Genomic DNA, 25,174 nt, shown 5'->3' on the forward strand with positions numbered 1-25,174 from the left:
CGGCTGCCTGTTTCTCCATATGTTTGTTTTTGTTTACACGTTTTGCACACAGAAATATCTGATATTGCACTAAAAACACTTATGAATTCTATAATTCGGTAACAATGTGTAAAATTAATAATTACATCTGCCGACGTAGCTTTTATTTTCTTAGCAGAAGAGCTCGTTCCTTCGCCTCCGCTCGTCTTTTCACTTTCTATCTCAGCACTCTTAAATTCGAATTTTTTAGGAGCTTTTCGCCGTCTGGGACGATTCGGACGATAATTTGGATTATTATCTTGCAGCTTTCGACTCATTTTCAATTTATTCGTATATATTCGTATAAGGCTCTGTAAACGACCGATTTCACTCAAGAGACGCTGCTGAACTGACAATGAGCGAGGACCCCTCGCCGAAGGGGCATCTTTTTCAAAACCGTTATACACACAAATGTACACGTATAGACGCCGAAAAAGGCAGTGCTATGGTGGGTCTAACAACTGGTGTACATTAGTATAGGTTTTAACACAGTTAGAAGGGACAGAAAGGCCGAGCGCCCGACGAAGGCCGACTACCTGAGCCGCTCCGCCCAATACAACCGTTCACTTTATTTTGAAAATAACGTACAAGAACATCTCTGATCACTTTCTAACTTTTCTACCGTATTCCTGAGGAAATTTCCTATCGATTTAAACAAAAAAAAAAAAATGTTCAAAAATTTCATTTTACACAAGGTTCCCCCCTTAAGAGCAGCAACGAAGCGAGACTATTACGCAAACTCGAGCTACGGAGATCGTTAAACGTTTCGGAATACACTTATACCGAATATCTCTCTAGCCATAGTAGTCTTCTGATGTAACGAAGATTCTTTAAGAACCGACGAACTCGTGACTGGCAGAGTCTGCGACTGAAATCATCGAGGGACTGTCGTATCCACTCCAAGTTCCACGATCTGTTACCAGTTATTGTTTGCAGCATGCATTACAGATTGATGCAAAGGAACAGCGAGACGCGAGTACAGTGTAATGATGGAAAGGTGCACGACGGGGATAAAAAAGCGTGTCCTCGGGAAATGAGCAAAAACCGAGGGAGCAAATGGAGGCGATTATTATATGTACGACGTGCCAGAGAACGTTTTAGATTGACAGAACGAGTAGTAATCGGTTCCGATTTGCGTTTCATTCACGTCGAAGGGATCGCTTGTGAAAGAACGATCTGCGGCGCAGATCGACGAGATCGCGACCGATAGCACCTCGCGCCACCCGTTTCGTTCTTAATCAACCAGGCAGGTGTTCGAAACTCTATATTACGTCACGCTTTCTAAGCTTCGGGTCGCTAATGACGGAGTCTTATTTTTATCCCTCTCCCACCCGTTTCCAAACACTTCGTCGTGACGTGAAAAGCAATTACCAGGCTGTGACGACGGGACTGTTGGTTCACGGCTCCAATAAGCACTCAAACGATCGTTTCGGTAATAAAATTGTCGTGTCTCGACGCCAGTTACGATCGCCGAATAAGACTGAGCGTGCGCCGCGGTAATAAACTACAGAGCATGCCTGAAATGGTAGCGAGTTATTCAGTGCCTGCGTGTGAGGCAGGTCAGGGATCAAGCTGAGTCACACATGCATTACACGCGTTTTATAATTGAAGAGCTTGATGACTTGTGGAAGCTGCTGAAAGTCGTTGAGTTTCTGCCGAGAGGAACTCGGTTATGTTGTTTTCTATGATCTAGCAATGGCAGTGTAACTGACACTGCCATTTTGATTCATACAAAACTGATAGATCGTTTCACACGTCCGATTATCAGATTACTTACGACCGCGATTGGTCCAGTCAGTTCGCGACATTTTAACGATCGATTAGTCAGTATCTTTTTAAGCTGGCAGGATTTACGTGCCCCGGGGTATAAGCCATAATGGGCGTGTGATTAATAATCATGTTCGATCACTGGCAATGTTTCATTTAGGATTTAAAGGGGGTGTGACAGTTTGCCCGCAGGGAAACGGGAGATTATAAATCCCACGTTGCTGTAACCATGAAATACTGTGGCGCTGAGTATATCACATAGATCGTGAGTCAGTTTCATAACTTTTCACCAAAGAATCGCATTAATCGGTTGACCGTTAATCAATTGTGTATAAGACAGACCATTGAGTCACGCGTAACTGTTCTTACACAGGTATCACAGCTTGCGATCAGGAAGTACTTTGATTTATACACTTTTACACGGCTTGAAAAGATAATAGTCACGGGTGAACGTTCGCCGTGTAATCCACCGAACGTGTACTCGTAATTACTACTGATCACGGCTAGAAATGTGCGAAAGAAGTGTCCCTAAGTAATCCTAAATCAAACGAAGGAGCACAATCGACCAATTACAGACTTGCAGCGACGAATCACCGAGGTGCAGCTTCTTCCAAGTAGTAACAGCGTATCATTTAGCAAACGGAACGCGACGCCGTTCGCTGATCTCCTCTAACGTATCTGGACGCATCGTTTATTAAGTAACTAACATTACAAATCCATCTCCGTTTCCCGATTCCACACACTGCGAACACCAGCGAAGTATTACCGAGGTTTTAAACGAAAATTGAGATTAGCCGCGCAAAGCGTTTATAGGACTGGAAAATCGTCTGGTGATTGGAAAAACGAAATCAGGAAATGTCTCTGCTCGCGCGTGAAAAATTTCCGAGCGCAAAATTCTTCCGCTTTCCCGTCCCGTGCGACTTTTACACGTTATTTCATTCACTCGTGTTGCATAATTATTTCGCGATAATTTCCTGCACGTGCTTCCGACTGTGCTCGATAAAATACAGCACCGATTACGGCTGTTCAATTAGCTCTCCTCTCGCGGTTTATCAACAGAGAGTTCTTTCAACAGAACGCATCCAATGACTTGCAATAAAATTCCTATTCGATGCGAGTGCAAATGAGGGCCAATTTCACAGCAACTACGAGTGTCCATTTTCCAGTCACTGTTAACGATCGAAGACAAACTCCCCGCTTTAAGATTCTTCTGTCAGAGTATACTTTTATCGATAGAAGTGAAAGAAGGACGATCCTTCGTTCACCGTGCGTATAAATAATAATCGTCACAAGATGCGAATAGGACGTGACAGCGCGATCTGCACCGCAGAAGGGCTCGCGTGGTATGGAAGTCTCACGATCCCGCGTTCCCTCTCGAAATGCCGGCGAGGAGGAGTTGTCGTGTCTCCTCGTTAGTCCCGCAGCTCGGTCGAAAATGCATGCGCGCATATATGTGTATCTGCATAAAGTGCCAGCGCTCTATTTACTAGCCCCGGCAGCGCGCACGTTTAGCGTGTTATACAACCTCTCCTGCACATTATGTATTATAATGTGTAACGGTATGTGGCTGTATCGTGGGTAAATAGTGTACGGTAGGTGTGGCGATAGAGCACCGTACGGCCATTGGCTTTCGATTGGCGGGGTGCACGCGCGAAATGAAAGTGAATTCCCTATATAAAGGGTGGTTTTCCTCCAATGCGACAGAGCCAATTTAATTTACCGGACAAGACACACTAGCCAAAGTATTAGCCAGTCGCTCGACATGAGGGCCCTGGTACGTCTAACTTAAGTCCCGCGTCGGTCGCCGTAAACAGCTTCTCTCTCCTGTGACTCCGAGAACGATCAGTGATTTATCGATCTACGAAAATCGTCGGGATTCATTCCGATCGACAGTTTCTCATTTTTTTTTTTTTGTGAACGTTCGGTGGAGACGCGCAATCAGCTCCGCCTACCCCGCGGTTGTCCCTTCGAGTTGCTTCCAAGCTCGAATTTAATTTGAACTACGTCGAAACAAGTCGAATCCCCGGGAACAGTTCTCGACTAACTAGCGAAACTATCTTCAGGGGTCCGTAATTTCTCGTTTAAGGTATGTTTGATGCTGATCTCCGCGGCGTTCGCCGGCGACGAAAAGGCGGTTCAGAAACGTGGCCTGTTGGGCTTGGGTTTGGGAGGCTGGAGTGGTGGCGGCTATGATGATGGCCTCCTCGGTGGCCACCTCGGCGGTGGCCACCTCGGCGGTGGCTTGGGACACACCAAACTCGCAGTTGCAGTCGCTGACAGGCCTGTCCCCGTTCCAGTCGGGGTCCCACAACCATACCCCGTCCCCGTGGACCGACCAGTTGCCGTAAAGGTGAGAAATCGTAAACACGAGATTCCTTGATCGTCTCCCGAAGTCTCCTGACTCTAAACTTTTCTCCGAATCTTCCGGAGCTAGCCACAGATCAGAGTAGAGCTTCGATACCGTTTGATGTTCGTCGATTACAATGAAATTTGATTCTCTTCCAGGTACCAGTCGCGGTTCCCCACCCAGTACCAGTCCCGATTGCGGTCCCAGTCCCCAAGCCATACCCGGTAATCCAAACCCAAACCATCACGGTCCCCGTCGAAAAGCATGTACCCGTCTCGGTTCCAGTCAAGGTGCCAGTGCCTGTGCCTGCCCCATACCCCGTCCAGGTGAGTCAAAACGATCGACGCTTTCGATTGCCTACGTAATTCCGTTAATTTCGTTTGTCCTTATTGTTAGTCGCGACGACAGCGGTGGCTGACTTACCGTTTTCCAGTAGAACTTGAATTTTCTCGATTGAAATAAATTTCGCTTGAAAAATTAGCTGAATAAAAAATAGAAATTCGCCGAATATTTGACCGTTCTGTTTGTGCTTGCAGGTACCCGTGCCTCATGCAGTTCCAGTCGAGGTCCCCAGGCCCGTTCCAGTCGCGGTTCCGCAGCCCATCCTCGTTAAACAGTCGGTTCCCGTTCTCGTTAAGGAACACGGTCTCAGTCTTGGACACGGTGCTGGTCTTAGTGTTGGTCTTGGACACGGCGGTGGTCTTGGACACGGTCTTGGTCTCGGTCTGGGACACGGTCTCTACTAGATAAATTTTTTTTCTCCCCCCAAAACCTGCCACCACCCTCGTCATCGCCCAACCGCCCCACCCCAACATCGCAGAAGACATCGTGACGAGCGCCGTACCAAAACACGTTCTCCTTCTACCGTAGCAACTACGATTCATGCAATAAATCGATTTTATAAATCTTTTTTATACATCTGTCTCACGTTTTATTCGCCGATCGCTTTATCTCCGCTTGCGCGGCCGAAGCTGTCGACACCGAAACGCGGCAGCGCTAATTGCCTCCTTATCAATCGCTCGACCTCTCCCATCGAGAACGATCACTATCGTCATTGAATATGCACGATGCAGTCGTATATTATAACACATTTTACGATCGTGTCGTAACTTCGTGCTCGCGAGGGATTACTGGAGCGCTCGAATTACCAGTTACCTTTCCGATCCTTTTTCCATCGCATTAATGCTGGCGACCGCAACAAAAAAAAGAAACGTCGAATCGAGCGTGATTCCTTGCAAGCGGCGCTGCTCTAGCGTTATAAATTCATGCGTGACGCGGTTGACGCAACGGAGCCGTGATATTCGAGGTCCTCCTAGGTTCGCGTCGAAGGCGAGAATGCCTTCGGTCGATCGTAAAAACATTAAACGTACGGCCGTGCAAAACGCCGCGGCGTCCCGACCGCAGGGAATATCCGCGGTATTAATTACGTGCGAACGAAGCGTTTCGACACTTCCTCGCGCGACAAGCCACTACTATACTTCTGCCCAGCGCTATCTGATCCCTCATTGTGTAGAAACTACCCACGAAGGCCCCGGCGTTCCCGCCTCGGAGCCTTGGCAGCGATTTCGCGCGATCTGGGAACCTCCCCAGATCATCGTTTTTTCTTCTCCTCTTTCGAGGCATCTCACGGCGCAGGTGGAATGCAGGTCGCGCCGCGCACTTTCCTCCGGCTTTTCAGTTGCATCTTCGTTTATGCGCGGAGGGCTTCGCCGCGAACAAAACGTTGCGGAGAGGATTTTCCAGGAAAGGGACCAGGCTAACGAAGCGCACGTCAGCCTTTTCGCTAGATCGTTCGCGGCGATTTCAAGTTTCAGGGAAGATAACGCAACGTACACTTCTTTGTGTTTCGTATCTCTATGGAAATATTAGCGGTGGTTATGAAATTATAAAAAAAAGAAAGAAAAATTGGTGGCCAAGTGGTTATCTGCAGAGTGGCATCTGAAGGATCGGGAGTCGAGAGTTTTCCGCTGCAAGTCCTCGCTTCGAAGCGGCAAGTCCTTATTGCGATGCCCGAAAAAAGCCATCGTTAGGCGAGCACGAGTTCTCCAAGGCTCGATTTAATAAACGCTCGACCACATCTTCGACTTTGTACCACGCATCTGTACCATTCATCTCCATTCACTTCTGAAGAATGTATACAACCGACTATTAATTTTTAGAAAGTACCATGCACTGCCTATCATTATCTTGCAGCGTACCACATTCCGATCATATTACAGGATCTGCTAATTAACGTCATCCTTAATTGCCGACCTTGCCACTGTGTCTGTGTAGAAACTCGCTAGAGCTACAGAAATAACACCCGACAGGAAATATTTCGTACACCTCTAATCCTCGCCATCCAGCCGGCTGTCGAAAGAGTAAATAAAGATGTCAGCCGCGGAATTAATCGATCCATTTGCAAAATATTTGAAAGTTAGAAACTGAGGAACACCGTGGCTGGACCAATCGAGCCATCGGTTGACGAAACCTGCGAAGCGGTTACACGACGACGATCGATGAAACCGTAGGCCAGCGAGCACTCAGCTCTCTTCTACAAGCTAGATTATTTAACGAGCCAAGAGAAAAACGAGCGACTTACTGTCACCGAAACGCCGAAAGATTATGCGACACTCCTCTTTTTTTTCAACGTCAGACGCGTGAATAACCGCGCAATTATGTAAGGGCCATCCGAGGCGTCCGTTTCTGAAAGTAATGTAACGATAAAAACGAGTTTCTTTCACGTAACTCATATCGTGATCCGCGAATTTCAGGTCGAATTCCACTCGCCGGGTTAATTTCGTGCACGTTTACTCGCTCGCGGCAGGGGATCGCGTACGTCCGCGCGGGATGGATCTCGTGTTTCCACGGGAATAACGAAATAAGAAACTGATCGGCCTCTACGAATCCATTAAGCCTGATCTATTCGATTTTTATGCAAACACAGCTGCAGCTGAAACAGGTCACCGGAATAATTGATTTCGACAAATTTCTGCCATTTATCTTCCGCTCCCCGATGCAGCTTAACTCGAGGAACAATTCAATAATTTATAACGTGGCACCATAAGTCAGCTCCAATTCATTCATCCTCGCAATTCTTTCGAATACAAGTTCCCTGCAGCAGTTCCATCATTCGCGGCTACCTCGCCAAAGCGTTAATACGTTCGGTAAAAAAATAATAGTGAAATGCTTCGGCTCTATCGACGCTTGACACGTTGCGAAACACTGGAAGACACCATTTCCGAGCCAGATCCTGCCGCCTAATTCGACATTCACGGAAGAATTACCATCCTCGAGCGCGTGGTTTCTCTTGCCGGCCGAGAAGTAACAAAATGTGAAAACAGTCAGACGTTGACGAAATCGAGAGTAATATCCATACGTGGGATTACCACACAAAAATCGCCAAGGTAGCTTCCACGTGGGCCTCGAGACAAGTATCTCGATCGAAAGGAAAATTATTCGCTCGAATTCCAGTTCAGTTTAAAAAAAAAACACACACACACGGCTACCGTCTCGGTGGAAAACATCAGCCGTCGTTTAAACGACCGAAAGGGAATTCGATGAAAACTGGGCCTCGACTCGAAAATAAAATTAGCTCATCGACGTTCCTGTGTTCCGGAATTTCACGTCGGTTGCCCAATCGATCGATCCTCTTCGAGTAGCCTCCAGTGTCGCGATCGAACGATATCGACATCGCAGACGGAACAAAGGTCCGACTTTCTTTCTGCTGTTCACGCCGGCGAAGTGAAACCCGACGGCGCCGTTTCGGCATGCAATGACGGGCCGATCATGCTGATTTTCATGACAATAAACGGCCAGGACAATGTCGCAGATCGGGACGATACGGGGGGGAGCAGCGCAATTCGTACGTGAAATCCTGCCAGGTTTCTACATGCGACGAGACAATCGCGGGTTACACGCGACAAGGCAACGCGTGCAACTGTTCCGCCTATTTCCAGCGGAGCAAATTGCCTCCCTTTTCGCGCGCAAAACCACTAATAAACATGTAAACACGGCTGATCGATACCGCACCTGCAACAGAATAATACCATTTATCCGTTACGCAGTCGACTTTGGGTGTCGCAAGTCCGTGCACGAAAGCTGCAAGTCCCTATTTTCCATCGCGGAATCCGTAGTTCGAGGTTCAAAGTCTCTAGTTTTCTATCGCAGACATGCACTTTCAAATATCTTCTGTCATTTTGGGACCGCCTCCTTCATACTGCCACCTCGGGCATTCCTCGGCTCGCAGAGGTAACAGCGACCGCTGGTACCCCACCCTGTGGAGGTAAACGCAACTGCGACGCGGAATTTTCGTCGATTTCGCTGCACCGCGGCGCGGTTGTGCAGTCGCGAAGAACGGGCCCATCGTGAGCGCGCAAGAAACGGACCGTGGAGGTTCGCGCGTCGGAAAGAAGGGAAAAGGACAAAGCCAGTTTCCGGTGTCGAAACCAGCCGGGAGGCGATTTATGCAACGTACTACGTGCGTACTCCCTGCCGGCGGTTTCTGCACGGCCACGCTACTCCAGGAATCGTGCTTCTTTCCGATCCAGCCCCGTCGATTAGGCGAAAGCAGTCGGGGATACGAGCAAGGCCCCACCGGTCGGAGTGGTAAATGGGCGGCGACGTCCACGAAGGACAGGTGAATTCGAAAGCACCGCGCTGGCCGAAAGAAAAAATGTGTACCACTTTATTGAGGGTCTCAAGGTTGCCCCAAGTTCAGGACGACGCCCATGGCTGAACTTGAGCAGCCAGTTTACCTTCTCTCCCTTTTGCAGATCTGTGTACGCGAGGATTGCTCTCATATGCGCGTACGCGGCATTTTTTTTTTCCCCTCCCCGGTGAAGGTACCCTCGGATCACGGCTGCCGGCAAGAAACAAGTCACGCGCAACTAGACGGTTAATGTTGCTCCGGGCGCTGGCGACCTTGTAACACTAAACATTATCTACGCGAAGCTTCCAAGGGGTTACGAGAATTAGTTTATCCCGATCAAGGTAATGAATCATCGATGTGAACCGTGCAAAACAACAATCGACTTAATAAGAACAAGGTGAACCGGAGGGACTTGATGTTCAGAATCTAATCGACTCATCCCGGCTGGAATGCCGAGCGTCCTGCCCCCCCCCCTCAAACAAAGCAGACGGGGGTCCTTCTGCATAAATTCGGAACAAAGAAACCCCCTTTTCTCCCCCGCCCCCGTGCTGTTCCACGTTCGTTAGGCTGCTTCGCCTATTCCTTTATCGCAAACCTGTATCCCTAACAGGAGAATCCTCCGGCGTTATTCAAAATGTCTGACGCAAAATCTGAAACTCATGCTGTTAGCAGGGAACTATTAATTATAAGGACTCACGGTGCTGTTCAAGCAGGTTGAGGGTTCAAGGTCAGTGAAAAGAGTACTTTTCCACGTTGCATCGAATTTTCATTGAATTTCCAATTGAACACTCGATATTCGATAAGGTGCGAATCCACGATGAGATTTTACTTGAGACTTTTCTGTCATGAGACAAACATCTCAGCGACAACTAAATATAAAGAATGATGAATAATAATTGCGAGAGATGAGATTTTGGAAAATATAGCCTGAAACTTGTTTCGCGAGGGTCTAGTTTCGTGAAAAAATTAAAATTCGTCCATTAGTGGAAACGCATCGTGAAATAATTGTCTCGCGAGATTAAAGCCTCGTGTGAGATACGATATTTGTGTCTCGTTTGCACCTTTTGAGTTTTAGACCCTGCAAATCTGCGAGACACTCGTTCGTTTGATTTCGGAATTATTAATACAGTAATCCGGGCAACTGTTGCTTTATGACCTATTCCAGAATGTCTGATGGACACTTAACGCGCTGGTATAAAAAATGCGCTATGAAAGCGATATTATAAACCGACACAGGAGACTCCGGTTAAACACTTTTTTCATCGGCTATAAGCAAACTTTTTCGAGTTTCCTCATTTAAATGACACGACACGGCTGGGTCTATTAAAAGCAGTCCACACTCTTATAATGACTCGAATCCCAGAAGACCGATTTAAAAAAAAGAAGAACTCGTTAAACTGCTTCACATCAGATACAAACACTTGGGCGCGCTAAAACCGCTTTTTTTCGAAATAAGAGGACACAGTCAATGTACATGGGCGATATTTTCGACCGTTGGCGTTGAAGCGCCGATCTCGGAATTTTAAGTATTCTTTTTCTAAAGCACGAGACTATTTGCTTCTTTTTCGCCGAAAGATCACGGCCCACGACATTCTGCTGCCGCGACCATTTAAGGGTTTTGAAAGAAGGAGCAGTGATTGGTAGAACGTGTCGAAACTGTTAGAATTCTCATCCCCATGAGCAATTTAATTTGAACAAAAAGCCTGACACCTATTTCAATTTTATTAATTCAAAGAAACTACTCTTTCATCGGTGGAGCAGCTTATGCAGACTATCGCGTATTAGCCAGCGCGACCGTTAACGAGGACATTAAAATAAGAACTGCTTGACATGCCACGGTTTTTCACTCGGGACAGGTGTTCAATTAACGGGCGGAGTTACGTGGAATCGCAAGAAATTCGTCCAGTTTATGTAACACGGGGGTCCTGTCCCAAAGGGAAAGAGGAATGCCTTTCAGACGACGCATACACGCGAAACGCAACAAAAGAAAAATTTCCCCGCTTCTCGAAAGCATAATCTACATTATCCTTATCCACGTGCTTTCCCACGAAGCCCAAAACGGTCTGAGGAAAGAGAAACGCCCAATTTCCCAAGGATTTACCTGTTTGCTGACAGTAAGCAAGGAGCAGTAGGAAGAAAGAATGAACCTACAGGAGTACTTCAGCAGTGTTCTCTGATCGTTGACGTCACCAGACCGTTTGACACCACCCGAGTGATCCATTAGCGAGTGCACCGTGGTGAGACAGCACCCTGACGCAGCCGAGTGGATGACTAGCAGCAGACTGGTAACCAAAGACGCAAAGTATTAATCAAAGGAGAGGGGGATATAATTTATCTTTCGCAAGAAAAAAGAGCGAGAAGAGCTTTGCCTTGGTTCGCTTTTCGGGGAGTCCGGCTCGCTCCCCACGCCCAATTTCTTTTCACCGTTTCTGTGGGCCCGCCAACTGCCCACCACCGCCGTCCGGTTCAAGGGTTCGTCTCACTGTATAAAAGCAGAGGATCTTCTTGGTATCTCATCAGTCGCACAACCACCGACGAACCAAGTCCGATAGCACAGCACCATGAACGCCAAGGTGAGCACTAGAACCTCTGCAACAGACGGTCCCCAGGATCGGTCTCTGCTGTGGACCACCGTCGACATTCATTCGAAAAGGGTTGAAGCACCCTCTAGAACCGCGTACACATTCAGTGCCTGCTATCTGCAACGAAGTAGTACCATTTCACGCGGCTTAGTCAATAAATTTCTATAAAAGTGTCGTAATTAGACGTGTTTAAGATATCTGAGGAGAAGAGTACCTACTAACTACCCGTTGTCATCGCGAAGTGCAGTCTTGCTCGACTGAAATCGGTTCGTGAAATAGTCTACGAGCCTTCAAGTGCTACTTCCTTCTTTTCAGCTCTTCATTGTCCTCGCCTTCGCGGCGCTAGCCCTCGCAGAGGAGAACAAGCCCGAGACAGAGGCGGCAGAGACGAAAAAGGACAAGAGAGGACTCCTTGGGCTAGGATACGGGCTGGATTCTGGCGTGGGCCTGTCAGGCTACTCGGGCCTGTCTGGCTACTCGGGCCTGTCTGGCTACTCCGGCCTGTCTGGCTACTCGAGCCTGCCAGCAGTTGGACTCCACCATGGTGTGTCGACTGTCGTGACCAAGGAAGTGGCTGTTCCCGTACCGCACCCCGTCGCTATCCCCGTCGAGAAACAAGTTCCCGTCGCCGTTAAGGTAAAAATCCGCCTTTGTTCGGGCCCAGTCGTGCGCAAAGAAGACGAACGAAACTCGAATACACGCGTAGTAAAAGTGAAGGAAGCAGTCGGAGGCTGAAATCGCGGACAAAATTGTGCCACTGAGGCGCGAAATCGGGAATGACATAATCATCGGGGCAGCGCTTTGAATGTAGGTGATTGGAACGATTCCCATACAGTATGAAATTCGATATACTACAAGTATGGTAATGAAGGCGATCAGCTCGTGGAAACGAAGACCTCCAGCTTCCAATCACGCTCTGTTTATCGCGCGATTAGTACTCGGCGCCTTCATCGTCGGAAACGCTAATTAACGTCTCAATGCGAGCGAGTACATAGATTTCGTAACCTGGGAATATCGCGAATCCCACAATTGCGCGTTAGATTTCGTAGAAAGCACGTGCAGAGTTATCAATTTCAACAAAGTTATCAAATCTACTTCCGACGATCAAATAGCAGGGTTCGGGATTACAAAGCGTGAAGAGTGAAAGGATTATAAATGCGTACTTGTAAATTTCAGTAGAATACTCGAGGATTTATCTAATCATTACCTTTCTGGTGTTCTCCAGGTGCCAGTAGCTGTTCCAGTCGACCGTCCCTACCCCGTGCACGTCCCCAAGCCCTACCCAGTCGAGGTGACCAGACACGTCCCGGTCGCAGTCGACAGGCCAGTCCCCTATCCCGTCAGCGTTCCAGTCAAGGTCCCAGTGCCAGCTCCGTACGCCGTCAAGGTACCCCAGCCAATCGCCGTCCCATACGTCAAGCACATCCCGTACCCAGTCGCGCAGCCGGTCGTCGTTGAGAAGCAATACAACGGCTGGAACGGTGGCTACTCTTCGTGGTAAACAACCCATCTCTCGCGAACTTCGGGGAGCCAGCTTCGACCGCCACCAGCGAAGCGACTGCTGCATCCTGCAAACCGACGGGGAAAGTTGTTCCTCGCGGCGATACATCCCGGGATCGAGTGGAGGAGCTACACTCGAGCACGAGTCCCAAGCGTTCCTGAACTTCAACCACCAACACGTCGACTGCGACCGCCAGTTTCCGTGGTTCGTGCCTCGCCCTGAATCACGTTCAATGACTCGAAGACTGGCTCCCCTAGCTGAAGGGGGTACGATTAACGCCCCCGCTCGTCGGTGATCCTCGAAAACCTCCCTTTCCACGAAAGTCCAGCAAATTCCATGGCGCGTCTCGCTTCCGTGACATTAGGCACAATTTTGTACCATGGAACTTGTTTGTCAATCCCCCGTTCTTCTCTCTTTTTTTTTACGTAACTTGACGCGCGTCTCGTATCATTAAAATAAAGGTCACTCTTTTCGTACGAAAGCTGGTAGTCCTTTACTCGCCTTGAAACGACTTAAAGAGGTGCGCGCCTGGTGCCCAGTACTGGAGCAGTGTTGCGAAAGCAGTCACCTTGACATGCTTGTGTTCGTCGATCTATCAGATTCTCCGGCGCGCGAGACTCGCGGGGGTCCGAATTCGGAGCACGGTGGGTTTGTAGTATATTTCGGCGGAAGGCTAGACGATTTTTATCTGCTTAAGAGTGGGCGGATTCAGGAGGATACTGTGAGGCCGCAACGCGTGGTCTTGGTGGGAGGAGATTGGGCAGTCAGTCGCGAATTCTTGTAATAATCGAGAGCGAAATTCTAGGGTGGGAAGAAGTGCACGGGCGATTGGAATGCTCATTAAGCGGGTGAAGGGTGCAGTTTGCCGCACGCGATTAACGAAATTTGCATGGGCCGCGCGGCCTACCAAATTGAGCACCGCTCGCCCGGAATAAAGCGGACGAATTACGCGAGCATTTTATTCTGATCACGATATATCAGGTGCCTCGTTACCGCGGCAAAGGGGAAAGCAGCGCTCCGTGATCGAACAATGCGCATTGGCCATTACCAAGGGGAGGAAAACAATCGGCTTCTACGAAAGAGTCGGTCGCCTTCGGCTGACTTGCTATCACGTTATACCACTGCGAAGTCATTTACAAACGTTAAAGAAAATTTGGGTTCTGCGATGAACTTTATGCGCGTATCCAATTCCAATTTCAACTCGCCGTTGATCCAGCATCTATCATTCCACTACCAAGACAGCTTTCAATCGGCAGCTTTCAATCGACTTCCATAAAGCAAGGGACAGGGACCGATTCTCTCGGTAATCCTGTCCGCTCGACCAGCGGCCGTTATAAATTGTTTACCGCTCCAGAAGAAGGTGGGGACGTTCCCTGCGAGTCTCCTGTGCGGAAGGGAACTCGGAAACGACTCCTACTACCGGAAACAGATCACACGGAGACATTGAATCACCCGCATGACTCGTCAAGCCGTGACAGACTTTCCAATTCATTGGAGCATGAACGATCGCTTTGATCAGACCACAACATCTGTCCGCTCCTATTATACAACCTTCTCGAGTCTGGTGAACGTGGGGCGGGGACAGTGGCGAGGCTTCCCAGAGTTTACAACAAGTACGTATCAGGTTTTATTAGAAAAACATATCGAAAGGTAACAGTAACCAACAAGAACAAGTGGCAAACACAAACTTAACGAGGCAGACTCCGACGAGTGCACCGTGCGCACGGTGTGGCCACGGTCTGCTCAATGATGCGCGGTGTAGTCCGGCTGAGAAGGCTGGAAGTGGCCGTGCCCAACAGCTTGCTGGTCGTATCCACCGCCCTGCTCGTTCACCGTGTAGGAGCTGTAGCTCTCGGACTCGTGGCCAATGTGGTCACCAGCCGACTCGTAGCCGCCGCCGCCGCCTCCACCCTCCGACTCGCTGTGCGCCTGATAAGGTATCGGGTGTGGTACCGGGTAGAAGACTGGCCTGGTCAGAGCCACAGGCTGGGGAACAGGAATAGGCTGAGGCACCGGCACTGCCTTGGGCACCACCACGGGTATTTGCTGCTGGATCTCGATCGGGATCGGCTTCGACACCTCGATAGGCACTGTTTCCTGGACTTTCACTAGCTTCGTGTACGGGATCGCGATCGGATGGTTGACAGGCACCGGTACGGGTATGTGGTGCGGTACCTATTCGAGGAGAAAGGTATTTCTAGATCAGCCTGCAGCGGGGCAGATCGTGGCTCTCGGTTTACGCGGTCTACGGAGAAATGGAACCAGTCGTTTTGCGGTCTGGAGAAAGGGGTGGACGCGCTTCACTGCCAGTCGGCTACTCGAACGAGCGGCGCAACGAGTCTCGAGGAGTTCCAGGCGATCTGGGTTTCTCGTTTCAATGATTTTCGCGCAGGAACTGGTTAATTTTTTGGAGTAGACACTGGCTTCTATGACTTCTGCGCGAGGTAGTGGGGGGGATTAGTTCTGGGACACGGTACGTACCTTGACTGGATACGGGACTGGAACCTTGACGACGGCGGTCTTCGTCACCTTGATGATTTTGGTCGGTATCTCCTTCAGATGGACCGATTGCGAGATGAGCTTCGGCTCGCTGCCGAAACCATGGCCTTCCAGGGAGAAATGGGAGGCCCTCGCGGCGGCCACGGCCAGTACGAACAAAAACTGCAAAGTTGCAATCACGATTGAAGGTTACTGAACCCCGGCGAACCCATCTGGTTAAACATCGTCCCACTCGGAGCCGGCGTGGCAGGAGAAGAAAGGGAAACTTTCGATGCGTCTACTTTAAACTGTGACTCGAAATTATTTAACATCCTCGAAATTCTGGTAGAAAGTTGCTATCTACCTTCCTTTAGAAGCATGAATAGGAAGGACAGAGTGATATATCAGCTTTCGCTCCAAAATCGTTTCAGCTATCGGTGGCAGTAATGGCTCCGTCGAAATACTTTCCCCAAAGATCGTTTTCCTTGCACGGCGCTCATTAATAGTCACTTTGCGAATTCACGCCCCAGTTCGATACCGAAGCCCGAGGGTAAAGGGTGTCAATGACAAACTACACTTCGCTCGAGCCCTTCGATTCACTGGCGGCACACCTTCGCGAAGTCCCAGCGGCGGGAAAGCAAATGGAAGGAATAGGAAATGGAATCCGTCCGTCACAGTCCCGACTCTTCTGGGCCCCCCTCTCGAAATAAGCGTCCGTGAACCCTCTGAACGTGGATGGTGAACTTACTAATCGAAACATCCTCGTCCGGTTCCCAGGTATTAGCAGATATATTAGTCGCTTCCGATGGGACGAGTCACACTGACAATTGCAGTACCGGCAGTTGCTTATATACGAGGACCTTCACCGTCACCGATTCACGAAGAAAGCACTCTCTTTCCGACTGGCTTGCGTTCTCCAATCTTGTCTCCGCTTCTCCCCTTTTTTCCCCTTGCTCTTCTCGCGCCAGTGGAAGTTCGACGACCGCCGACGCGTCCTATCTCTATCGAGAGGTTTCACGTTCGGTTTCAAGTGCAATCGACGCCGATATACCTCTCCGGGCTCATCTTCCTCCAGGTGAACTCGGGCGGAGATAACGTTCCTGTTTCGTAACGAACCTCGTCGCGCAGCACCCCTCTGCCCGATCGCGGAACGCGTTTCTTTGGATCTCAGCGGAGGGACGAGTTTTCTCAATGAACTGGATGCATGTAGTTTGTTGCCTCTTGTTCTGTGTCACAGCTCCACGTACTGGAAGTAAGTAGTAGCGTCAGGCTCTGAATAATCACAGCTGTTTCGATCTGTTGAATCGTTGGATTGCAAATAGCCTGCGCGAAATACACGACCTTGCGCAATTCGATAGCTTCGCGCTCCTTGCAACTCCTTAGGATGACATCTCGTTTTGAGAGGGGTTACAGCTTCTTGCAGAGACAGAGGATGAAATGTGCAGCGGGAATTCAATTGCGAACGGTTAATTGAACAGGAGCTGGTATCATTTGCGGATGATACTCTGTCATCTTGCACCCGTGAGATCACATTGGACACGCTTTCACCGATAATCGTATCGCCTGTGTCTCAATCTTAACAAGAAGTTGCTCGTTGGAAAGGTTTAAGTTGCGAGTCCACCATGAGACTTTAAACGAGACTTTTCTATCGCGAAACAAAAATCTCAGCAACAGCTAAATGTAAATAATGGAAATAGTCGCGAGAGATGAGATTTTTTAATCATGCAACTTGTCTCATGGGAGTCTAATTTCACGAACCCTAATGACAAACTAATTAAAAAAGAATAAAATAATTAAAAAATTGTCCGAGGTTAGTCTCGTGTGAGTCACGATATTTTTGTGCCATCGTGGATTTGGTCTACTGCAATTTTATACATGTAGGACCATTTTCCTTCGATTTAATCGCACGATTGAATGTTAATGTCAACGTAGTTTACAAGAAAACCACTAGTATCCCACGAGTACGTTGCAAGAATGATTATTAAAATCCCTCGTCTTAGCAGAGACACATCCAATCAAAGTTCCTTAAATTTTCAATGATGAAGGAAGCCACGTTGCAGGAAGTAAAGCTTCCTACGCTTTCCTGTTATAAAAATGGAGAGAGTAATCGGCACGCATTTCAGCGAGACGATTCACGGCCGAGGTAGAGAACGGTGAAAGGATTACCGCTCAGAGACTGAAAGAACGTCCAAAGTAATGGGACTAATCTGGATCATCTGGTTCTCTCTCTGCTCGCTAGCACGCTCGTTCGCATGCACTGGCTCGAGCAAACTGCTCGCTGTCGTTGCCTCCGCAGGCAACTGTTGCCACATTATAGAAGCAACGGGATCGTTCCCTATCGCCTTATATTTCGGTGAAGCCGAACCAGCTGGATCATCCTCAAAACGTGCCACGTTCTATGCGATCCATTTCCACGAATCTCCTTAGCGTTCGCTCGAATCTGTCACTCGCTCCTTTCTCACGTTCCAGGGGGATTGATTCCGGAAAGGTGGGCTCGATTATTCGCGGGGTGGGTGTGCCGTTTAAATAAGCGTGTTGGGGAACGTTTATCCTCCGATTCGAGTGCGAAGTTACCGAGTTCAATCGGTGGCGGTGAAACGGTCCTATCGTAAGGGCGGCAGAAACTGGTTCTGCAGAAAAGCAAAAGTAAAACACTAAAATCACGATTCGACTAGCCCTCTTTCTCCTCTCACTTTCGATGAAAGCAGCCAATCGCGCGCCAAAAACCTGCACGGAGTGATCTCTCCCACGGAACACTAGCAGAACTGACTCGAAGTTGTTTCCTCCGGAACGAATCAATCGACCGTGTCCTCTATATTTAAACGTTCGATGGCAAAAATGTAGCGATTGCTCCGAGTCGCGTGGAGGATTAAATTTTTCAAGGGGATCGCGGTACTTTGCTAATGATCGCCGGGAATAAGAATTCTATTTTCCTCGCTGGAAAGGTGCTCTTTTAGCACTATTTCCTTGCTTTTGCGCGGGACAAAGGATCGATAAACATCTGCGGTAAAAGCAGCGCGTGTCCGTTTTGTTCGTTTTGCAGGAGAAAGGCAGAAAACGGCAAAAGGTACAAATCGAGGAGGAACGGGGCGAAAGATTGCGCTGCGAGAGGAAAGGCCCTCAAGTTTAACGCAAACTTGATACCCGTAATTGTGTGCGACCACGTTCACTTCTCGCTGAGAAATATAACACAGTTTTCCGTTCTTTAGCCACTCGAATTATTCAGTTACCCAACTGCAGCCCGTGATGTCAGGCATCCTTTTTGCCAGCGATACATATTTTATAAAGAAGGAGTGTCTTCTTGGCGTGAATGTCAGGGAGGAAGTGTAGGCGTTGCTAAATATTTAAGACCAGAAACATCGGAATTTTTATGAGGAACAAGTCGTCAATTAGGTCATGGATTCAATATCGAAGGCGAGATAAAGTTGTACAGTGTTTCATCCTCCCACGGTGAGGATCTCTGTGAAATATCGATCTCTAAGAAAATCAGGTGGCAAACGTTCAGAAAGTAACCGTGCAGGAAGCGGTCTGGTAACGCGGGGTTTGCTGAATAAAATCCTCTGAATCGTTCCAGTGAAATGTACACCGATTTGCGTGAGAGATAATAAAGATAATTGGAACACGAGTAGTACCGTTTCCTTCCGCAACTCGCTGGTCAAGCGGTTCTTACAACTGCTGTCCATAAGCACACGAAATAAAATATAATATCGAGGCCTCTGACGATTAATAGAACACTTTGCATTTAATTTGATTCGTGGAGATGAGTAAATAGCTATGAAGATGAGTAGTAGCTATGCCCATTAGAAACAGTAAACTATGTTCTTTCGTGGCCCCTGCGTGCTGGCAAACTTTTACTTGGCTGTCCGAGGTGAAATCTACGCGCAGGCTACACTCCAGATCCTGAACACACAGTCACCTTCCAGCTTTTATTGACAGATAGAGCCACTATACTCGACGGGGTTCGAAGCTTGAATTTAAACTGAATTCTACAGAAGCATGTACCCTTTGTGGATCATGGAGGTTTTCTGGTGCTTCTATAGATATTTCGAGTGCAGAAATGAATTTGTTTTTTTTTTATATATATATTTTAGATCTATGAAGTAATTATTTATTTTCTAATTTTATTCTAACATTGCGGTTTGCGTAAATTGCGTAGACGACGCGATTTTGCACGTGACTTCTTTCTACTTATTGGAACGAAATGGTAGATGCAGCTATTTTTAATAGCAATTGCATCAGGTCCCACGATTTCTCAAAGCCGCACATTCCCACCGAGATCTTCGTTATGTAATTAATGCAAGATCAGTGTTTTCGAGCAGAACAGCGGCCAGCTTCATTCATCATAAGCGTAGAAACGAGCATACCAGATAAGATGAAAAAAGTTAAGAGTTTCGATCGTGTGGAATCCTCGGTGGTCAAGGCTGCAAATCCAGCCTAATACTTGCGAGAAAAGGATTCATGGATATTGGTCGTCTTAAGCGAACGAGGCATGATAAATGTCATTAAAATGTCCTATAAAATGTCCTAAATGAGGGAAAAAAATGTTTATCCGAGGAAATATATGGTATCTCGAAGAATAAACGAAGAACCAATCAAATCTCACGTCACAATAAAAGCATTCAGTTTTTACATCAAAACCATCGCATTTTTTAACTCGCGAAGAGGTCCGTTTCGCAACCTTTGCGTAATATAGCTAAATTTATTAGGGTTGCCATCCTTTTCCTTCCCCTGCGACCTACGATCGTATCGACAGAATGCTTATTGAAAAAGACTCGGATGATTTGCGCAAGAAAATACTTCCAGCCGGTCTATCCACGAATTTGAAAACTAGAAGGTAGTTTTTGCGCCTTAAATTTCAGAAGAAACTGTACCGAATCATGCAAAATGGGCCCGAGATCTCGGACGACCAGAAATACCGATCCGAGGATTCCATGATCAATGCGGAGACTTACATCTTCGGTCTTCCTCGGAAACAATTTTATTTTTACCAAAAGTAGCCGCAACTTACTGGAAGCAGAGATTTCGAAAACCTGGTCCTTTAAATTGGTTCGCCAGATCCACAGATTGTAATATAATTACCCAACGAACGGCTATTTGTTATAGGCCAAGGATATAGGACCCATAATCCATATTCATTTACAATTTAAATCTGCCAAGAAATCGTTTTTTAGCGCGGCAGGTGGAACTGCATAAATATTACACAAACATTTGTAATGTCACCTTGCGGAACGACACCAAAAGCTGAACCGGCCGATCTTTCGTGCGATTTTCTTCGTATCGTTCTAGGAATGCAAACAGAATTATAAAAGGAGGTGTTACTTTATCCCGAGAATAAAGAATCCCTAATAAAACACTCCGCTGTGTTTACAATAGGAATTCCAAGGATTTAAGCTTCGAGCGTGTATAAAACGCAAAGTCCACTTACATTTTCTGTACCCGAAAAGCTTTACATAGCCGTGACGCAACGTGGTTCTCAGGAAGTGAAGCAACACCCGTCGGCTGTCATTGAACTCGGTTCGATTTAACTGTCCGACCGAGGGAATCGCATTTGAACCACAGAAAGTACTGGAACCCCTTTAGATACGCTCCATTAAACCGAACAGAATTCCGACGTTCATTATCCGGAACTTTTAAATGCTTCTTCTGCCCGCGACGAGGCCCGTTAATGGGCCTGCTCGCGCCCAAGGGACCGAAATAAGGGACAGAGAGGAAGAGCGGGGAAGAGGAGAGAACGGTTTTGCATAAATCATCCTTGCTCCCATGGATGCTGCTTAAATATCGAGGGTAAAAGGTGGGGAAGAACAAGAGGAACGGAGGGGCCACCAATACCGAAACGGAGGATGGAATTCTGTTTTCTTCGGCGCGTGTCACAGACAGGCGAGGCACCAATACCAGGCTTATTCACGAAAATATTTCGTTCACCGTGAATCTCCGCGGCGCGGGCCTTCCAGAGGAGTCAATTAAAAAATCTAGTTCTACCAATGCCAACGGATTGCGAAATCAGCTGGAGGGAGCATCGGCCAAGTATAAAAGGTCGAAATATCTTTGGGATGATACTCAACTCCTCATCCATACACCATACGGCTAACATGAGGCTCCTGCTCATCACTCTGGTAAGGATCCTCCTGTATCGTCCCTTCGACCTTTCACGACGTCGCGGTGACATCATCTAAAATCTAAATCGTATATTCTCCGCTCGATTCTAATAGATTTCTTAGTTCGCTCTTGTTCAAACATCAAATCTCGACGCTATGGCGTGAATGCCTGAAGGGTCGGTGGTGCAAACACTTCCATTTACCTTCGAACATCCCCACCTTCGTGTCTAACCACTTTTTCGAATCCCTTCGCATCAAGCTCGCATGTCTTCTTTGTCCAAAATTTCAAGACACTGTAGACAGCTATAAATTTGCCGAGCAAAGCCACCGCGTACTTCTCCTTTTACGTAACACCTTCAGAATTCACCTTCGAGGTGCTAATGTCTTCGTCGAATCGGATTCATAAACAGCAAACTTGATCTTCCAAACTTGAAACACCTTTGGAAACAAGTTCGCGCGCTTGTTCAGAGTTAGCCGTCGTGTAATTCGAGAAATATTTCAGACCTGCTTGTCAGCTTGTCTGGCTCTGCCCCACCAAAGGCAGAAGAAGGATATTCTGCCAGGAGATCCGCGCTATGGAACCGACTACCATCAACACCATCATCATCATCCGGAGACGGTGGTAGAGGCCACGAAATCCATCGGTTATACTTACAACATCCCAGACACTCCGATTACGTTGCCACAGTTCAACTATGGGCCACCTGGCTATCAACCAGGTCTCCCTTTGAACAATGACTACTTGTCACCGATCGTTGATGCCGCCAGATTCTCCGTGCCGGTGTCCACTTATGGAGTAGCAGATTCCGTTCACGTAATTATGATAAGCATTGCTTTACTCGATGGATGATTGTTACATATCGGAGGACCGAGGCACCTGCTTGAAGTGACGATTAATGGAGAAACTGTTACGCTTTCACCTAGATTCCCCAGCTGACCGAGACAGTCGTAGGACCGAGCGCCCTGAATGTGGAGACGATCTCGAACACCGTGGCTCCACTGCCCCTGGAACAGATTAAGGTTTGCTTGCTGCGTAACATAATTCATCGCTTGATCAAATCGTCAGGTATGATTGTCCAACGAACTATGTTTATTTTATGATGCAGACGGTCGCTGTTTCACCACCAGCCACCTCTTATGGAACTCCCGTAGTCGACTTATTTAAAGTAAGCGAAGTTGCGAACCAACGTGTTCTAACTGTTAAAACAGAGAGTCACAATTGGGTTTGTAATTTTTCAGAGCTCCTTGAAAACAAGCAGCCACCACGCGCTCAAGACAATCCAGACCGTGCCTGCGACCCGAGGTAAGAGGGATTTTATGTTTTTATTGAACCTCGCCATATGTTCTGCGCAATGTTTGGATTACGAAAGAATGTCGATACATCTCCGATAGTGTGACAAATAGGAATGTATCTCGAATGTTGAATAATTTATGCACAGACATTTCTCGGCGCAGCTCCTGTGAAAATAAATCACGCTATTTTAAGAGGCTTCTCTCGCTCCGTATAGTGGCTTGATAAAGGTCAAGCTTGTCGGCACTGAAAGTTAACGTGGCGGGGGTTTTAATAAAGTTCTTTGTCTCCGCTTTGTCTTACAGTTGCAGTGAAGGACGTGCCTTCGTTTGCAGCAACGAAGGGTGTAATTGGCAGTACCCTGGTCAGTGAGAACTTACCAGCTCTCCACTCCACCATCGGAGGGATCAATCTTCCCAGTTACGACATCGCCTCGTATGCGCCCTCTACCTACGCGAGCTACCAGCCAGCCGTTCAAACGGCTGTTCCTATAGGATTCAACGGAAGCGGATTGAAATCCGTGCGCGTAGATGCACCTTTAACCTCGGTCGAAATCACCAAGAGCATTCCGACCAGCTATCCACTGCCGCAAGCCGTTGAAATACCAAGAACCACCCTCCATGCTCCCCACTCGCTCACGCATATCGTTCAACGCACGCAGCCCCTGCACACTCTGCAGTCCGTGAAATCTGTGGAGACTCTGCCTTTGCCAACTGTGCAGTCCGTGCAGCCTCTGCCAACTGTGCACTCTGTGCCAACTGTGCACTCTGTTCAAACTGTGCACTCTGTGCCAACTGTGCACTCTGTGCCAACTGTGCACTCTGTGCCAACTGTGCACTCTGTGCCAACTGTGCACTCTGTGCCAACTGTGCACTCTGTGCAAACTGTTCACTCTGTGCCAACTGTGCACTCTGTGCCAACTGTACACTCTGTGCCAACTGTGCACTCTGTGCAACCTCTGCCAACTGTGCACTCTGTGCCAATTGTGCACTCTGTGCAACCTCTGCCAACTGTGCACTCCGTGCAACCTCTGCCAGCTGTGCACTCCGTGCAACCTCTGCCAGCTGTGCACTCCGTGCAACCTCTGCCAGCTGTGCACTCCGTGCAACCTCTGCCAGCTGTGCACTCCGTGCAACCTCTGTCAGCTGTGCACTCCGTGCAACCCCTGCCAACTGTGCACTCTGTGCAACCTCTGCCAACTGTACACTCCGTGCCAACTGTACACAATCTGCCAGCTATAAAGTCCGTGAAGGCCGTGACGCCCCTGCCACAGTTGACCTCTGTGCACGCCGTGAAGACAGTATCACCACTGCCATCGCTACCATCCGTACACTCCCTTGAGGCAGTAACACCACTCCCACAATTACCCTCTGCACACTCCTTCGAGGAAGTATCACCACTGCCACAATTTCCCTCCGCGCATTCCTTTGAGACAGTAACACCTCTGCCACAATTGCCTTCTGCGCATTCCATTGAGGCAGTAACACCTCTGCCAGAATTGCACTCCGCGCATTCCATTGAGGCAGTAACACCTCTGCCAGAATTGCACTCGGCGCATTCCTTAGAGGCAGTAACACCTCTGCCAGCATTTCCCTCTGTACACTCCGTGAGTACAGTATCACCACTGCCACATCTGCACGCCGTGAAGACTCTATCGCCTCTGCCGCAAGTGGCCTCTGTACACTCCGTGGACACAGTGTCGCATCTGCCATTGGAACCAGCCCACCACGTAGACACCCTGCACCCTTCGCATTCCGTGGAGATTCTTCCACCGTTGCAGTCCGTGGAGCCTGTACACTCCGTGCACGAAGTAGTCCATAGCAAAACAACCCCCTTGATCCAAAGGGGCCCGATAACTGACTTCATTCAGACCGTCAGCCAGAACTTGCCCTCCTTCCCCTCGTTACCCTCGTTACCCTCGATACCCTCCTTCCCTTCTCTGCCAGGTTTCCCAGTACAGTCGTCGACCGTGCCCCCAGCGGAGCTTGCTAGTCCTCTGAACCTCCACGTGTCCGACAGCTTCAGTAAAGACTCCATCACCGTCAACAACCCATTGCTGCGCCCCGACAGCCTGCTGGACACTTCCATCGAGCAACACGTCACGCCTTCCAACGGGTACATTCAACCGACAGACGTCAACGGCGGATACATTTACTAAGTAATGCTTACTATTCGCAAGGGTTCGACGAGGTAGTCAAGGTAGACGTCTGGTTCTGAAAGGAACAGACGTTGCTGCGAGGATGAGATTTGAAGAAAGTGAAATGATTATCGGCTTGGACACTTCGGTCGATCTTCACATCGTTACCTTTTAATAAATGAAGTAGTCTGTAACTATAGTAAGTTATGGTTTTCTAACTGCACGTTGTACACCGAATCTGATAAGGTTATTCGATAGCAGAGAATACCTAGCGCTGGTATGGATGTAGAACAAAAGCAGGCGCACTTTGTAAGTAAATAAAATTCAT

General features: G+C 48.3%; 3 protein-coding genes across 3 annotated transcripts; 2 read left to right on the forward strand and 1 right to left on the reverse strand.

The window, feature by feature from the left end:
* Positions 1-3,500: 3,500 nt before the first annotated feature.
* LOC143376579 (uncharacterized) lies at positions 3,501-13,320 on the forward strand. The gene is made up of 7 exons (XM_076827058.1): positions 3,501-3,559; positions 3,872-4,135; positions 4,291-4,458; positions 4,669-4,867; positions 11,361-11,416; positions 11,660-11,980; positions 12,570-13,320. The coding sequence occupies exons 1-7, from the start codon at positions 3,548-3,550 to the stop codon at positions 12,843-12,845; spliced, it is 1,296 nt and encodes a 431-aa protein (XP_076683173.1). The 5' UTR covers positions 3,501-3,547; the 3' UTR covers positions 12,846-13,320.
* A 1,226-nt stretch (positions 13,321-14,546) lies between these two features.
* On the reverse strand, positions 14,547-16,255 carry LOC143376621 (uncharacterized). Its single transcript, XM_076827145.1, has 3 exons — positions 16,072-16,255; positions 15,327-15,506; positions 14,547-15,020 (listed from the first exon to the last, which is right to left on the reverse strand). Exons 1-3 carry the CDS (start codon positions 16,081-16,083, stop codon positions 14,589-14,591), a joined length of 624 nt encoding a protein of 207 aa, XP_076683260.1. The 5' UTR covers positions 16,084-16,255; the 3' UTR covers positions 14,547-14,588.
* Positions 16,256-21,373: 5,118 nt separating this feature from the next.
* On the forward strand, positions 21,374-25,159 carry LOC143376580 (uncharacterized). Its single transcript, XM_076827060.1, has 6 exons — positions 21,374-21,436; positions 21,921-22,232; positions 22,343-22,438; positions 22,525-22,584; positions 22,658-22,721; positions 23,015-25,159. Exons 1-6 carry the CDS (start codon positions 21,374-21,376, stop codon positions 24,865-24,867), a joined length of 2,448 nt encoding a protein of 815 aa, XP_076683175.1. The 3' UTR covers positions 24,868-25,159.
* The last annotated feature ends 15 nt before the right edge of the window (positions 25,160-25,174 follow it).

This window comes from Andrena cerasifolii, chromosome 14, assembly GCF_050908995.1.
Source record: "Andrena cerasifolii isolate SP2316 chromosome 14, iyAndCera1_principal, whole genome shotgun sequence".
NCBI classification, from domain to species: domain Eukaryota; kingdom Metazoa; phylum Arthropoda; class Insecta; order Hymenoptera; family Andrenidae; genus Andrena; species Andrena cerasifolii.